The sequence below is a fragment of the Oncorhynchus kisutch genome, linkage group LG15, assembly GCF_002021735.2.
Source record: "Oncorhynchus kisutch isolate 150728-3 linkage group LG15, Okis_V2, whole genome shotgun sequence".
NCBI lineage: Eukaryota > Metazoa > Chordata > Actinopteri > Salmoniformes > Salmonidae > Oncorhynchus > Oncorhynchus kisutch.
Genome location: NC_034188.2, coordinates 56677647 through 56693035, shown reverse-complemented (window position 1 = coordinate 56693035; position 15389 = coordinate 56677647). Strand labels below are relative to the sequence as shown.

The 15389-nt window shown below is 42.8% G+C and overlaps 1 protein-coding gene across 3 annotated transcripts; it reads left to right on the top strand.

Annotated features, from left to right (window-relative positions):
- Nucleotides 1-9593: 9593 nt before the first annotated feature.
- LOC109905528 (transgelin) lies at nucleotides 9594-15252 on the top strand. 3 transcript variants are annotated; one of them, XM_020502945.2, is made up of 6 exons: nucleotides 9617-9746; nucleotides 12484-12526; nucleotides 13614-13808; nucleotides 14074-14245; nucleotides 14417-14519; nucleotides 14650-15252. In XM_020502945.2, exons 2-6 carry the CDS (start codon nucleotides 12515-12517, stop codon nucleotides 14786-14788), a joined length of 621 nt encoding a protein of 206 aa, XP_020358534.1. In that variant the 5' UTR covers nucleotides 9617-9746; nucleotides 12484-12514; the 3' UTR covers nucleotides 14789-15252. The 3 variants fall into 3 exon arrangements, with proteins under 3 accessions (XP_020358535.1, XP_020358534.1, XP_020358536.1); XM_020502946.2 differs by lacking the exon at nucleotides 12484-12526 and having other exon boundaries at nucleotides 9594-9746; XM_020502947.2 differs by lacking the exon at nucleotides 12484-12526 and having other exon boundaries at nucleotides 9619-9746; nucleotides 13605-13808.
- Nucleotides 15253-15389: the final 137 nt, after the last annotated feature.

Sequence of the window (15389 nt, the reverse complement as noted above, 5' to 3'; positions counted from 1 at the left end):
TCAAGTTACAATGACTATTCCATGGCTCTTATGTTTATACTTTCCCTATTCAAATACAGTCTGTTCGGTTGTGAGTGGTGTTGATTCTCTCTGCACGTACCATTTGTCTAAGATAGTGTGTCGCGGCAGGTGTGTGTACAGTATATGGAAGAATGCATACTGTGGTGTAACTGTATGCTTACTCTCTCCATCACTGTAACTAACATGCTCTCTTCTCCTACAGCTATCGTACTGCTGTGGTTGCTGGGTCACCCTGCCCATCGGATGCTTCCTGTGCGACGAACAGAGCCACTACAACACCTTTACCGGCTTTCTGCTCTACGCCACTGACTAAGTCTGAGCTGAAGCTACTGAGGCTACCACACCCCACCACCTTCGCCCTGTCTTTAACTCCTTTGCCCAGTCCTGCTTCAGGAAGGGAACCTGGAGCTGGTCTTGAGGCTCTGTGATGAGAATGTGATCAGGGGCCAGCTCCTCCAGTGAATGTCAATCAGAACTACATTCATCTTTCCAGGACCAGAACTAGGCTCCCCCCAGCCTTGACCATCCCCCAACAACTTTGGTGTAACAACTTCTTACCCAATCAAGTTAACAGGTGATGTATGCCGTGATGGGAAAAATACATTTGCATGTGTTAGATGATTTAAATTTTTACAAGCCATGATTATACAACAAGTACTTGGTCTGTGTATATCTTTTATATCTCTCTGTGTTATTGCATTACTGTATTCATAGTAATAGTAACATTACTTAATGATCCTAAGGGTCCACAAATAGAGACAAACATTTACATGTACTGAGATGAGTGGGGTGAAAGTACAGCCTCTGCACAATAAAGATAAATGCCAAATTAGCATTTTTGAGGGGGAAAAAAATCAAATGTCTGTCACTAAAGTGACAAATAAACACAAACAGACAACTCAACTTGCCTTTGTATTGCTATGAATTCACTCAACTAAATCGTTACACATTGAAAGCGTACATTGTCCTCTTGAGTGAAATGGATTAATTTGACACCACTTTATGTCATCTGATCATATTTTTCAACTTGTTGCTATTTTCTGAGCTCTGTACCATACAGCTCAGCATGTTGTCAGGGATGTACAGGCTAGGGGTGTACAGAGCAGTGAATTTAAGCCATCTGCATTAATACTCCACATGAGACAGATTTGACCTCAGTGACCTCATTGACCCAAGAGATAATGTGCCAGAAAATCCAGGGAGGAGTTATGGACGAGATAATATCATTTGCATGAATCAAAACAATAGAGGTGCACAAGTGTAATACAATGTGTATTTGGCTCGGCAATAGTGACATGAATATCTTTACAGCTTTTCTTATTTCCCTTTCAGCAGCACATTACTTAAATGCTAAGTACTAGCTACATACTGTATGTAGCACAACCAGTTCACTGGTCCTTGACCATTATTTATGTGTCATATATTTATGTCATCAACATACATGCAGACGTACAATGCAACATTTATATTCACATATACTGTGTGTATTCTGAACAAAAATATAAACGCAACGTACAACCATTTCAAAGATTTTATTGAGTTACAGTTCATATCAGGAGATCAATCAAATGTAGTTAATTAATCAAATTGAACTAATCTATGGATTTCACATGACTGGGAATGCGAATATGCATCTGTTGGTCACAGATGTAATCTGATAATATTTTTCAACATGTTGCTATTATCTGACATCTGTACCATACAGTTATGCTCAACACGTTGTCAGGAATGTACAGGCTAGGGGTGTAAAGAGCAGTGAAGTTTAGCCATCAACATTAACACTGTGGTCAGGTGCCACAAAGAGGGACTTGGGAAAATTACACTTGGCCCGGAACAGGGCAGCATCAGAGGCAACCCGTCATTCAGGGTACAGCCCCACCTTGCATGTTATTTTGGCATTAATAGGTGTCACATGTCAGTTCGCAAACAACGTAAAATAAAAATCATTGAGTTAATAAAGCTGCATACAAATATGATCTCTTTTTTGCTTTCTTGAGTAAGGCAGCTCCAAAATGCAGGTGTTTCAGCCTAACGCAGTGCTTTCTGTGGTGGTGGGGCAGCCAGTGGAAAATACAGAGTGAAGGGGTTGGTAATGTTCTCTAGTTACGGCGTGATTGGCTCAGTGTTCTGTCACTCATGGGGACACTACATCACCGCAAAATCTATGGGGAGAGCTCGAAAATTCAAGCCCCTTGGATGCTACCATAGAGTTACATTAGAAGTGCCCATCCAAGAATGCTCAAGGTCATTGGCCACAGATAAAATTACTTAAAATCACGTTATATCTACAGTAGCTTTGATTGGAATGATCATGTCAAGCTAGCAGTCATCATCATGAATCAAGTCAACAATCTACTGGCAAATCCTTTTCAATCCTTGTCATATGAAGAGAAATGATAGATAAAATGTATCAGTACTCATCGGCCATTGGACATAAACATTAGACAACAAGTTGGAAATTGCAAATTCAACAATGAGTGGTTTGAAGGTGTTAGCAGTTGATGTTCCTCTTCAGTAACACAGACCACAAAGCAAATCAGGGGGAAAATAGGTTTATTCAAAGAGGACAAATCATGGATGTTATGCTGAGGTAGATGTTCATTATCCCCTGTCCACAGTAATTCTCTCCACAGAACAAAGAGACAGAATGTAGTTTAATAACTGAACCCTAGCCTGTGGTTGACCGATTAGAATTCCTTACAATAAAACCAAATAACAATTATCCTGTTTCAGGCTCAATGCCGAGACAAATTCCTCCCATGTCTCTGACCCATTGATCATTAATTCCCTACTACATAAAAAACACTATTTCCATTGATCGTTAATTCCCTCTTGACCATTAGTCCTCTGCGTTGTGTATTTCTCTTCGAAATATTCTTACACTTCCCCCTAGACCAATTAAAAATAAATCTACTTCAAATGTATTTTTCGAAAACATTTTAAAAATGAACAGTATTAAAAAGCATTAGCACTAAGCATAAAATCATTCACATTAAATACCTTGCATTTCTATAAAACAGAAAGGGCAAATTTTACTTGCTGTTAAAACAATAAATAGATTTCAAACAAAGTTATAGAAAATAAGTATTAACATATTTATGATTCCTTCCACATCCTGTATTAAAAGATTGTCTGCAAGTATTTAGTCAGCCACCAATTGTGCAAGTTCTCCCACTTAAAAATATGAGAGAGACCTGTAATTTTCATCATAGGTACACTTCAACTATGACAGACAAAATGAGAAATCACATTGTAGGATTTTTAATGAATTTATTTGCAAATTATGGTGGAAAATAAGTATTTGGTCACCTACAAACAAACAAGATTGCTGGCTCTCACAGACCTGTAACTTCTTCTTTAAGAGGCTCCTCTGTCGTCCACTCACTACCTGTATTAATGGCACCTGTTTGAACTTGTTATCAGTATAAAAGACACCTGTCCACAACCTCAAACAGTCACACTCCAAACTCCACTATGACCAAGACCAAAGAGCTGTCAAAGGACACCAGAAACAAAATTGTAGACCTGCACCAGGCTGGGAAGACTGAATCTGCAATAGGTAAGCAGCTTGGTTTGAAGAAATCAACTGTGGGAGCAATTATTAGGAAATGGAAGACTTACAAGACCACTGATAATCTCCCTCGATCTGAGGCTCCATGCAAGATCTCACCCCGAGGGGTCAAAATGATCACAAGAACGGTGAGCAAAAATCCCAGAACCACACGGGGGGACCTAGTGAATGACCTGCAGAGAGCTAGGACCAAAGTAACAAAGCCTACCACCAGTAACACACTACGCCGCCAGGGACTCAAATCCTGCGGTGCCAGACGTGTCCCGCTGCTTAAGCCAGTACATGTCCAGGCCCGTCTGAAGTTTGCTAGAGAGCATTTGGATGATCCAGAAGAAGATTGGGAGAATGTCATATGGTCAGATGAAACCAAAATATAACTTTTTGGTAAAAACTCAACTCGTCGTGTTTGGAGGACAAATAATGCTGAGTTGCATCCAATGAACACCATACCTACTGTGAAGCATGGGGGTCGAAACATCAAGCTTTGGGGCTGTTTTTCTGCAAAGGGACCAGGACGACTGATCCGTGTAAAGGAAAGAATGAATGGGGCCATGTATCGTGAGATTTTGAGTGAAAACCTCCTTCCATCAGCAAGGGCATTGAAGATGAAACGTGGCTGGGTCTTTCAGCATGACAATGATCCCAAACACACCGCCCGGGCAACGAACGGAGTTGCTTCGTAAGAAGCATTTCAAGGTCCTGGAGTGGCCTAGCCAGTCTCCAGATCTCAACCCCATAGAAAATCTTTGGAGGGAGTTGAAAGTTTGTGTTGCCCAGCAACAGCTCCAAAACATCACTGCTCTAGAGGAGATCTGCATGGAGGAATGGGCCAAAATACCAACAACAGTGTGTGAAAACTCCCTAGAAAGGCCAAAGCCTGGTTCCTCTAGGTGTCTTCCTAGGTTATGTGGGGTGGCCAGTCCTCTTCTGGCTGTGCCGGGTGGAGATTATAACAGAACATGGCCAAGATGTTCAAATGTTCATAAATGACCAGCATGGTCAAATAATAATAATCACAGGCAGAACAGTTGAAACTGGATCAGCAGCACGGCCAGGTGGACTGGGGACAGCAAGGAGTCATCATGTCAGGTAGTCCTGAGGCATGGTCCTAGGGCTCAGGTCCTCCGAGAGAGAGAAGGTCAGGCTGGGCATACAATAGTTATAATAGTAATGCAACATTTTATCATACAAATATTTATTCAACTTGATCAAATAGAGAACAAATGTTGTCTGAATGAAAATATGAAAAATAAAACCACATTGCCTCTAGAACGACTATAGTTTATTCACCAAGTTCTGCCTGATGGACTCTGTCGCCGCCCTGTGGATGTTGACAGTTCAGCCTGAGTCAAGACAGATCCACCAGGTTAGGATTATAATGCAGCTCATACCTCTTACGTATTCCATGTGTAATAGATGATAATATAATGTTATGACCTCTCTGCCCAATGCAAGTCCCAGGGTCAGCTGGCCTGGCTGTCCGTACCTGGTAAGGGCCCCTTGCAGGGTTACACAGCCCACTCACTGCCTCATGAGCATTGTGGAGCTACTTGAAGATCTCAGACTGGGATCTTCACTATTGCCAGCGAGGAGAGCGACTATGATTTTGATGTTGTTGCCTCTACCATGTTTTTATTTGTAAAAAATTATTTAACTAGGCAGGTCAGTTAAGAACAACTTCTTATTTACAATGACAGTCTAGGAACAGTGGGTTAACTGCCTTGTTCAGGAGCTGAAAAACAGATTATTACCTTGTCAGCTCAGGGATTTGATCTAGCAACTTTGCAGTTACTGGCCCGACACTCTAGCCACTAGGCTACCTGCCTGAAGGACTTTTACAGATCTGTTGTGGATTCCACCAAGAGCCCGGATGAGACCCATGACATCATGGGGTATTACAATAAACTGGTTGAAAACTGGTTGAAAAGAGGAATGCATTGAATATAGATATTGGTGAAAGGGACCGCAACATGTAAGTAGAACCATTTCAATTTTTCTCAAAAAAACTAATCAAACCAAAACAACTATTTATAATCAAAGTGTTCATTGGTACCAAACTCAGGTATGTGAGGCGATTACATACACAAATCATGTGTGATAAAGTAGGCTACAAAACAGGACATAAACTAATCATAATAATTGAAAACAATTTCAACTCTATTGTAACTTGGGCCAGGATTCAATCAATGGCGCACTGTCGAACAAGAACACTGCACTTGACTTCTAAAGGTAATGTATGCTTGAACCGAAGTGTGATGAAATCAGATACGGTATAAGTAAGTAAGCGTTGCCTGAGTCAGAATGCTCCATAGGGCAGGAAACCTATCTCTTGATTCTGTAGCGTGAGGCAGCTTGATGTACTAGTATACCCCCTGGATAGGACACTAGACTATCGCTGGGCCTTACCAACAAACCATCTCCTTAATGCTGAGAGCCAAGCAGAAAGGCATCGGGTACCATTTTTAGAGTTTTTGGTATGACTCAAACCGGGTATCAAACCTCCAACCTTCCAATCTCAGGGCAGACACTAAGGCCACTGAGTTGGTTAAGATAAGTATATCATAGAATGTAAAATAATGTAAACCTAAACATATTTAACACTGTTTTATTCACCAAAAATAATCCAAATGCTAATTCATGCAGTGTATAAAAGAATGTCCGACAAAACCCAGAAACCAGCTTTGATTGAATAGGCCCCACTTTAATGTTAGTAGCCATCGCAGATACATAATACACTCTGTTGACTCGTTTTGCCCACTAGAGGGCACATTGAAACCCCAAATACTGTATTTCCTGAAATGGAAAAAAGCAATGAGAGATGTTGAGCTAGAGAGATTATGGGGGATATTGGATGACATACTGTACATGTCCTCTGGCGGCATTGTGTAACCCTGTAAACACATGTCTTCTCTCACTGCTTATCCTAATTTATTATAAACCTGCGAGGGGCTGGATGTAAGCAAACTCCTCCACTCTTATAAACTCACTCTGACGTATGACCCTACGCACACGTATGCATACACAAATGCCGAACATCCACACACATGCACACGCTCATACACCCATCAGATTAAAGTCTAAGAGCGTGAGGGTTTTAACAGAGGCATGGCGATCATTCCAGGGGACTGGGATTTAAAGGGAATGAGAGGGTGCTGCTTTGACATGATAATATGCATACTGTTACAGGTTCGTCTTGTTTCAATAAATGTATTGATGACGATTGAATGGCAATAGATCCATAGTGGACAGTATCATATGCTAAGGCACCCCCTGTAAATTCACCATTCAGAAGGCCATGATGACCGTAAGAACACTCTGGTTGCATAGAAAGGCTGCGTGTCTTTTAGTCAAGCAAAACTAGTCAGCGGTTTGACGTGGGCGCACAGGGACGAAGGAGTTTAGTTTCTGCTGCAGCATTCGCGCTAAAATATAACGCGTTGCGGCACTGCTTCACCTAGAGAGAGTGCAAGAGAGTGGAGAGGTAATGCGTCTCACACATTTTGAGATTTTACAGTACTTTTCACTATGCAATAACCAAGTATTTATATGTAACTATCATTGGACTTGTGGTTAGTTACCGCCCAGGAAGATTGGGGGTTTGATCCCTGGTCGAGTCATACCAGACTCTAAAAATGGGACCTGCTTGGCAATCAGCAATAAATAGATGGATTTGGGGTAAGGCCCTGCGACAGACTAACATCCTGTCCAGGGGTTGTACATTAAAACTGCCTCGTGATGCAAACGGTAGGCTACTGCCATAAGGGCCATTCTGGCATTCTGATTTTGGCAAAGTGGGTGGGGTTATATCTATCCTGCCAGGTTTGCCCTGGCCAGGGGTATTGTAATGCCCAGGGGTATTGTAGAACGGGGCCACAGTGTCCTCTGACCCCCCCCCCCCCCCCCTAGTATCTATGCTGCAATTGTGTATGTGCCGGGGGGCTACAGTCAGTCTGTCCTATCTGGTGTAATTCTCCTGTCTTATCTGGTGTCCTATGTGAACTTACATGCTTCCTGTAATTCTCCCATCTGTCTCTCTGTCTTGAACATCTTGAAGAACTATCTGGCCTTAATGGCCATGCAATCTTAGAATCTCTACCCTGCACAGCCAGAAGAGGACTGGCCACCCCTCGGAGCCTGGTTCCTCTAGGTTTCTTCCTAGGTTCCTAGCCACCGTTCTTCTACACCTGCACTGCTTGCTCTTTGGGGGTTAGGCTTTGTTTCTGTATAAGCACCTTGTGACAACTGCTGATGTAAAAAGAGCGTTTCTAAATAAATACATTTGAAAATGTAAATTTGTCCAAAGCTTACTTGCATACCTGAAGGCCTTTGTGTTTTACTAAGTCTGGTTACTGAGACTGGTGATCTTTCTGGAAATATTCCACTTGATTGATTTCCAGATTCCAGACACAATGCGTGCCTGACTACTTCCAGAAGTGGTCAGGAAGATCCGATCACAATCAGATCACAAGGTATCGTTTAATCTTCTACACCTCTCCAAAGAATGTGTGCACATTCAGAATGTAGACAAGATAAGGACAAAGGGTACATGTTAGCACCAGGTTTAAAAGGGGCTTGTGATACCTTGGTGTGATGGGAGGAGACACAGTGGGACAGAAGCGACAACAACTGACTTAATGTAGGAAACAACGGTTGGCATTGGGTGTGAGGCAAAGTGAGTTTACACTACTGGGGTCTGGCAAGAGAAGGAGTGTTGGTAATAAGAAGGGAATGTGTTACTAACTATGACATCCACAGATCCTCTTTTCCCCACCCCCATTTTTCTCACCACACACACACACGTTTGCCCAAACACAACTCAGCAGGCCAGTTGAGGAGCATCCTGGACATAAAAGGTCTGCTGTGCTCTGATGGTGAGATGACTCGTCTTCACTCATTTATCTCTCTCAACCTCAGATTCCCTCTCCTCCTCCTCCCTTTACTACTCCTCCTCCTCTCACACGGCCCTCCCATCTCTGTGGTCACCCCCCCCTCATCAAATATCAATAACAGACTTTCGGAAATATGAAGGGGGGAAAGAACAGATGTGGTCTGTTGAAACAATCTGTGCCACTATCCATGGGCCTGATATCCTGATGGGCCCTTAACGACCACCTCTATTCATCACCTCCTCCTCCTACTCTAGCTCAAGCCTCCCTTTCCATCCTCTCTTTTTCTCTCTTCCCAGGCAGCGCCTCTCTCTCTCTCTCTCTGCTGATGGAGTGGTGTGGTGAAGTATTTGGAGTATTCCTGCTGACCAAACCAGAGCCTCCTGGCAGAGCTCCCCTCGCACTGAACAGGCCTTCCCAAATAAGGATGCACTTTTTTAACAGACAAGAAAAAAAAGAGAAAAGTCTAGAAAGACAGGGGAGGAAAGAGGGAAAGCAATAGACAAAAGGAGGGAGGGATGGAAGGAGAGTAGACAGAAAGCCCATGCCCTTTTAAGGCTGTGGTTTCCTATTTACTCTCTCCCTCTCTCATTCTTAGCTAAATCCATGTTTATACATGGTGCTAACATGTGCCCTGAGTCCTGCTCTTGTCCACATTCCGATTGTGCCCAAATGTTTTGATAGGTGTAGATTAAAAGGCACATTGTGATCTGATAGTGATCAGATCTTCCTGACCACTTTAGGAGGTAGTCAGACATGCACCATGTCTGGATATCAGTCAAGTGGAAACAGATCTGAGTGGTCAAAGCATTTAACTCATCATTATACCGTCATTGACAGGTAGCACCATTGACTCATGGCTTCCGTAATGGTCTTAAAATAAATAAAATCATAATATTTTGAAATAATTTCTGTCAAATAATTTGCATACAGGGAGCCACCAACTAATATAGTCACAATGCGGACACAGTGGACGGATAGGAGACACATTTTAATACAATGTGTAGACGTGACAAACCTTGATCAGATAGTGGTTGGATCATATTGATGAGCTCATGAAACTCACATGTTAGCACAAGGTGTAAACAAGGCTTACGAGAAGTGAAGTCATTTCAGCTTGCCTGGTCCTTTTTAAGCCAGCACTTTTCAGAGGGAGGACTTTGCTGGAGCTAGAAGTATACAAACACTCAGTCACACACACGGACACACACACCTCCTGACCCAGCGCTTGTACAGAAGAAAGACTCTTCACTTCATACTTTAACACAGTGAGTATATCTCTTTACTGTTGCTGCTTTTGGGTTCCAGTCAGAAGAACACCTTGCTGAGAGGGTTGTCTGTCTGTCTGTCAGTCCTGTGATGGTATCCTGAGTGTACAGAGCTAGAAGAGGCATATGGCTGTCTGTCAGCTATGTCATCGGTTAAGTCTTTGAGAAAAGTAACCTTATCAGAGCACTGTGTTTCTCTAACCATGTTTTCATTGTTTCACTAATCATCCATACTGTTTGTCTGTGTGCCTCATACTCCATCCTGTGTGTGACTGGGTGTGAATAGACAGCACAAACACTACTGATCTATGTGGGATGGTGTCTTGCTCAATGAGATACCAGGTGCTAAACGGACGGGATATGTAGTTCTGATATGAGCTAGCGTGTTTCTACTGTAGAATAACCATCCAAATCAGTCACAAAGATGTCAAGGCAACAGAGAACGTTTGACCAGTTTGGTCATAGAAAGAGATCTGGAATAGGCAGCACAGCAGCTCCTCTTGTAAGAGACACACTTACATAGCTCAGTTTTCACTTGCAAATGACTGAGTGCCATACGTTAGCTTTGGCTAGGAATTCAATAGCCAACACAAGTCCACGGCAGACGCACTTTCCAAAGAAGAAAAACGCGCGCACACAGACAAAGATGCAAACAAGTAACACAGCGGCTTTCATTGATCGTATGGGATTAATCAATACCGTTTCTCAGCCTAATGTTTTCTGTGGGTGAGCGGAAGTGTGTGTTTGAGAGGCAGCGAGATAACACTGGAGAACTACAGCAGCAGCTTCAGTAGCTGTGGAGTTATCTACAGTACAGTATGCCTAGCAGGAGTAAAGTCCCAGAGGATAGCTGACCAGCAGCAGGAGATAGTCTTATCTCGAGCTCCGTTTCAGTGGCTGGCAGTACGTCATGGTTTTAGCCACAGTTCACAGACCACAGCTTTCAAACTGCTTTATGGCGAGACAGCCAGCTGTGTTACCATGGCGAGACAAAAACACAGAAGTAAAAACAGACATGAAAGGAGAGATGGATGGTGATGTCATTAGGATCATTTTCATTAGGATAAGGGGACACTGTTTCATACTGTAGTACCAGTAGTTGAGAAGCAACATGTAGTTCAGAGACTGAATGACAATACTCCAAACACATAGTCTACATGTCTTACCAAATGTAGAACTCACTATGATCAGGTCAAAATAGAAACATAGCTATGTAATTAACATACATACATACATACATACATACATCAACCAACAGATCAGCCTGACATACTGTTCTGGACTGGAGATGTCAGAGACAGAGCTTGATGCCAAACCTAACAGTAGAGTAGGTCCCTAAGCACACATAAACACCATAATGGAACCAGGGTCCCGTCCCATGTGAACTGACCTCAGGCCATCCATTTCACCTCTGTGGGGGGCTGTGACCTGTACTGCCAGTAGCACAGAGAAGAAAGGGGCTTTCCACATTCAAGGAACATCAGTCTAATTTCTGTTGGTCAAAATGCTTGTTTATGAAGCATAGGTCTAGACCAACTGGAGTGAAAAAGTAATGACATGGCTAGCAGCCTGACATTCCTCACATTCCTCTGTAATGTTTCTATAATTATGCACTGTGCAAGGGTTTGACTGAGTGTGTGCTAGGGTGAGGTTGGGAGCTTATTGTGGTCTGACTGAGGAGGATATGGGGCATATTAGGCACGTTTCTTGTCTTTATGGTCCAGAGTTCATCTCATCACCTGTGAGCTACAGCAGTCTGTCAATAAGGTTCCATGAAACAACTGAGCAGCTTGAAACACTAAAGAACCTCCTGTCATGTTTCTGTATTCTGAAGGCTTCATATTTGTGTGACTGAATTGTTGGCAGATAGTGTCTAGAAGGACTGTGCCTTGGTCTACTTCTTTGCATGATGGAGCAGCACTAATGTTTGACTGGGCCCAGTGCCAGACAGTCCAGGGCTGTGTGTTGATGGCTGCCAATCCAACACAATGTGGTGACACAGATACATGCTCTTAATGCCAATGTTCAACAAATGACTGCTGGCTCAGAAAACTAGGTTAATGGCAGCTGATCAATACATTTTCTCTTAAGTGTTGCCTGACTTAAACTGATGAGTCAATATGGGAATGAGGAAGTGTAGGCACATAACGATTCAGGAACTCTTGGAGAGAAAAAAATGGGAGCTGAGTTTCAAATGAATCTTTTTGTAGAAACACAAGAAAGAATAAGCATGAAGATTGAATAATAAATATTGTCTTCCATTTGTTGCTTGTGTTGCTGCTAGTAAGGATTTTTGAGCTTGCTACAGGTCATCATTCAAATACTAGGTATGGAAGGGTCCATGCTGACCTTGTGGTGGAGTGTGAGTAGTTGGGTCCAACTAAAACTATGCAAATACACAGTTAGAAAAAAAGCTGCTATCTAGAATCTAAAGGGGTTCTTTGGCTGTATCTACTGTATAGGAGAACCCTTTTGGGTTCAATGTAGACCGCTTTCCACAGAGTTCTACATGGAACCAAAAAGGGTTCTCCTATGGGAACAGCCGAATAACCCCTTTGGAACTATTTTGTGTAGATAAGGCAACTGGCTCCTTGAGACACATGAAGTGGCCAGATCCTACTATTGCCATTGGCTAGCCCATCCAACAGCAGTCTGGGGAAGGACCGAGCATGAGCTCCAATCAGGATGAAGATAAACTCCAGGTGGTAACATTTAACATTTGACCTCCAACCCCCAGGCACAACAAGTCGTGGTACCCTGACATCAAGATGGCAAACAAGGTGATAAGTGTGCATTGATATGGGCTTTGCGCTTGGCCCAAAAGCAACAGTTTTGCAAACAATGGTGTTGGTGGCGCCTAGTGTGTTTGAGAGAGGCAGAGAGACACAAAAAGAGAGTGATTCTGCTGATTCTAGGGCTCCCATTGTACAGCACTTTGGCTCCTGATATTTAGTTCTGTAATTAATGCAGATGGCTGAACTGGTGTGCATTCGGAGACAATCATCTTTGGGAGGGAGCGGCTCAAATACACGCCTTTATAAATGCATGACATCTACATGTGTGTAAGTGTTCACAGGCGTATTTGTGAGTGAATGTGCCATTTGTCCAATGTCTTAATGTGTCCGCATGCGAATCTGCATATATATCCACAGAGCTGTTGGAAATGGCTTGACTTGCAACTAAGGTAATCTTCGTTTCAGTCAAGGGCCAATGGAAAAATGAGTCCCTTTGTATTAGTCATGATAGCAGATTATAGCACAAGTGACATGCAAATGGAGGTGTACATGCTCACCTCAGGCACTACTTATATAGAAACTGTCATACAACATACATTTTAAATAGTCAATGTCACAATGTAATCTTAACCACATAATACTTTCAGGTCTAATATCAGATCAAGATGTTGTCAGATATTATAGAACATGGATCATCACTAGATTCAGGCGCAGGACGATTTATTTTCTTGAATGGATGATCAGGGGGCCGGAACATAAGTACAAATAATCTGTAAACCTCAAATTGACCGCAAGAAGCCCAAACGGATATGATTTTACTAAAACAATCATTTTAAAGCTTGCTTTACATTTGTATTAAATTACATACTTCATATATCTCTCTATTCGTGGGAATAATCAGGAACAAAATTAAAATAACTTTTTTTTGTCTTATGTCCAACAATAAACTAATAACAAAAAATGGTCAGAAAACGCAGAAGAATTAACCCAAAAAAATGTCAGAAAACACCAGTTGGGGAATCCTATCATATAACAACTTCCTTTCCTCAAATATCCATATTTCCTCTATTTAATATCTGTTCTACTCCACTCCATCTTTCCCTCAATCCTTCTCTCCCTTTCGGTGGGAAAGGGACCTCAGGTAGGCATGGCCAACAAAGGTCCATCTTATGGCATGAGCCGTGTGGTGCAGGACAAGATTGACAAGAAGTACGACGCTGAGGTGGAGGAGCTTTTGGTGCAGTGGATTGTGGCCCAGTGTGGATCTGGAGTTGGGAAGCCTGAGGCTGGCAAACTGGGCTTCCAGGACTGGCTCAAGGACGGATGTGTGAGTACCAACCTAATTCTTAAGACCCCTTTCAGACTGAAACATACATTTTAACTTAACAGCATTCAGAATTCATATGAGCCATTTATTTGGACCATCTTTATTCGATCTAAAGATTTGTGTAGAGAACGGAGAAACAAACACTTTGGAAATCAGATGATCATATACAATTTAAAACAACTATGGGCCAAGTATCAAACCTTGGGGGACCACACAAGAGTATATGACGGTATATTACTCTTGTCTTTATGTTCCTATTCCCCAGGTCCTGAGTGAGCTCATTAACAGCCTGCATAAGGACAACAAGCCCATCAAGAAGATAGCCAGCTCAAGCATGGCCTTCAAACAGATGGAGCAGATCTCACAGTTCCTAACTGCTGCCGAGAGCTTCGGTGTCATCAAGACCGACATGTTCCAGACCGTGGACCTCTGGGAAGGTTCGCAAAGCATGTCTATCTGGCATATCATCAAACAATCACAATGACAACACAGGGCAGTAAATATGCCACAGATAACAGCAGATGTAGTGGTGGGCACATACAACGGTGTAGTGTACTGTCGCTATGGTGTGGCGACTTTTAAACCCTGCTGTGATTTTGTGGTGACAGGGAAGGATTTAGCTGCAGTCCAGAGGACACTGATGTCCCTTGGCAGTGTGGCTGTCACCAAGGATGACGGCAACTACCACGGCGACCCCAACTGGTTCTTCAAGTGAGTTAGAAGAATGCTGATGTTGCATTGCTCGTGTATTCAGCCAGTGCTGTGGCTGTTTTAAAGCTGGAGTGTGTATTGTGCTGTGCCAGTGTGTGTTTTTGAGTTCATCGTCCATGTGCCCTTGCAGGAAAGCCCAGGAGAACCGGAGGGAGTTCACAGACGACCAGCTGAAGGCGGGGAAGGGTGTGATTGGCCTGCAGATGGGCTCTAACAAAGGGGCCAGCCAAACTGGCATGTCGTACGGGGCCACCCGACAGATTCAATAATAAATACCAAACCACTGACCCTTGTCCTTTCCCCTCCCTTCTCCACCACACCCTGCACTGCCCTCCTCCCCCCTTCGCCCTCTCACTGCAGCTACAACAGGCCCAACAAATTGTCTTAATGCCTCAACTCAACCATATCCCAGTGTAGTAGGAAGTCTCACTAGTATCACACACACCACTATGACCAACCTTGACCAGCCCAATCTTACAACCCAAATCCACACTACAAATGCCATATGTGAAAGGTGAGGCTTAAGGTGAAAGGGACAACATGCATATGCAGCTGTCAATCACTCATCCTCAAATGCAATTCTCATGTTTACATGAGACTGATATTTTAATTATAGAGAAGGCACTGAAGCAACTAAGCCGTCTTCTTAGAACAAGGACATTCTATCCAAATGTAGAAACATTGAGAGATAATTTGAAAAATACCAAATAAAAAGGAAGGATATTAGGTTGAAGTTCATTGTGTCTTCATTGTGTCATGGATGACTAAGTTAACAGTGCAATACTGTATGTACCGTTCCCGGACAGCTGCTATGACCTCTAACAGACCCATATTTTTGTACATAGTCTTATTGACTCCATTTGTCCTAGG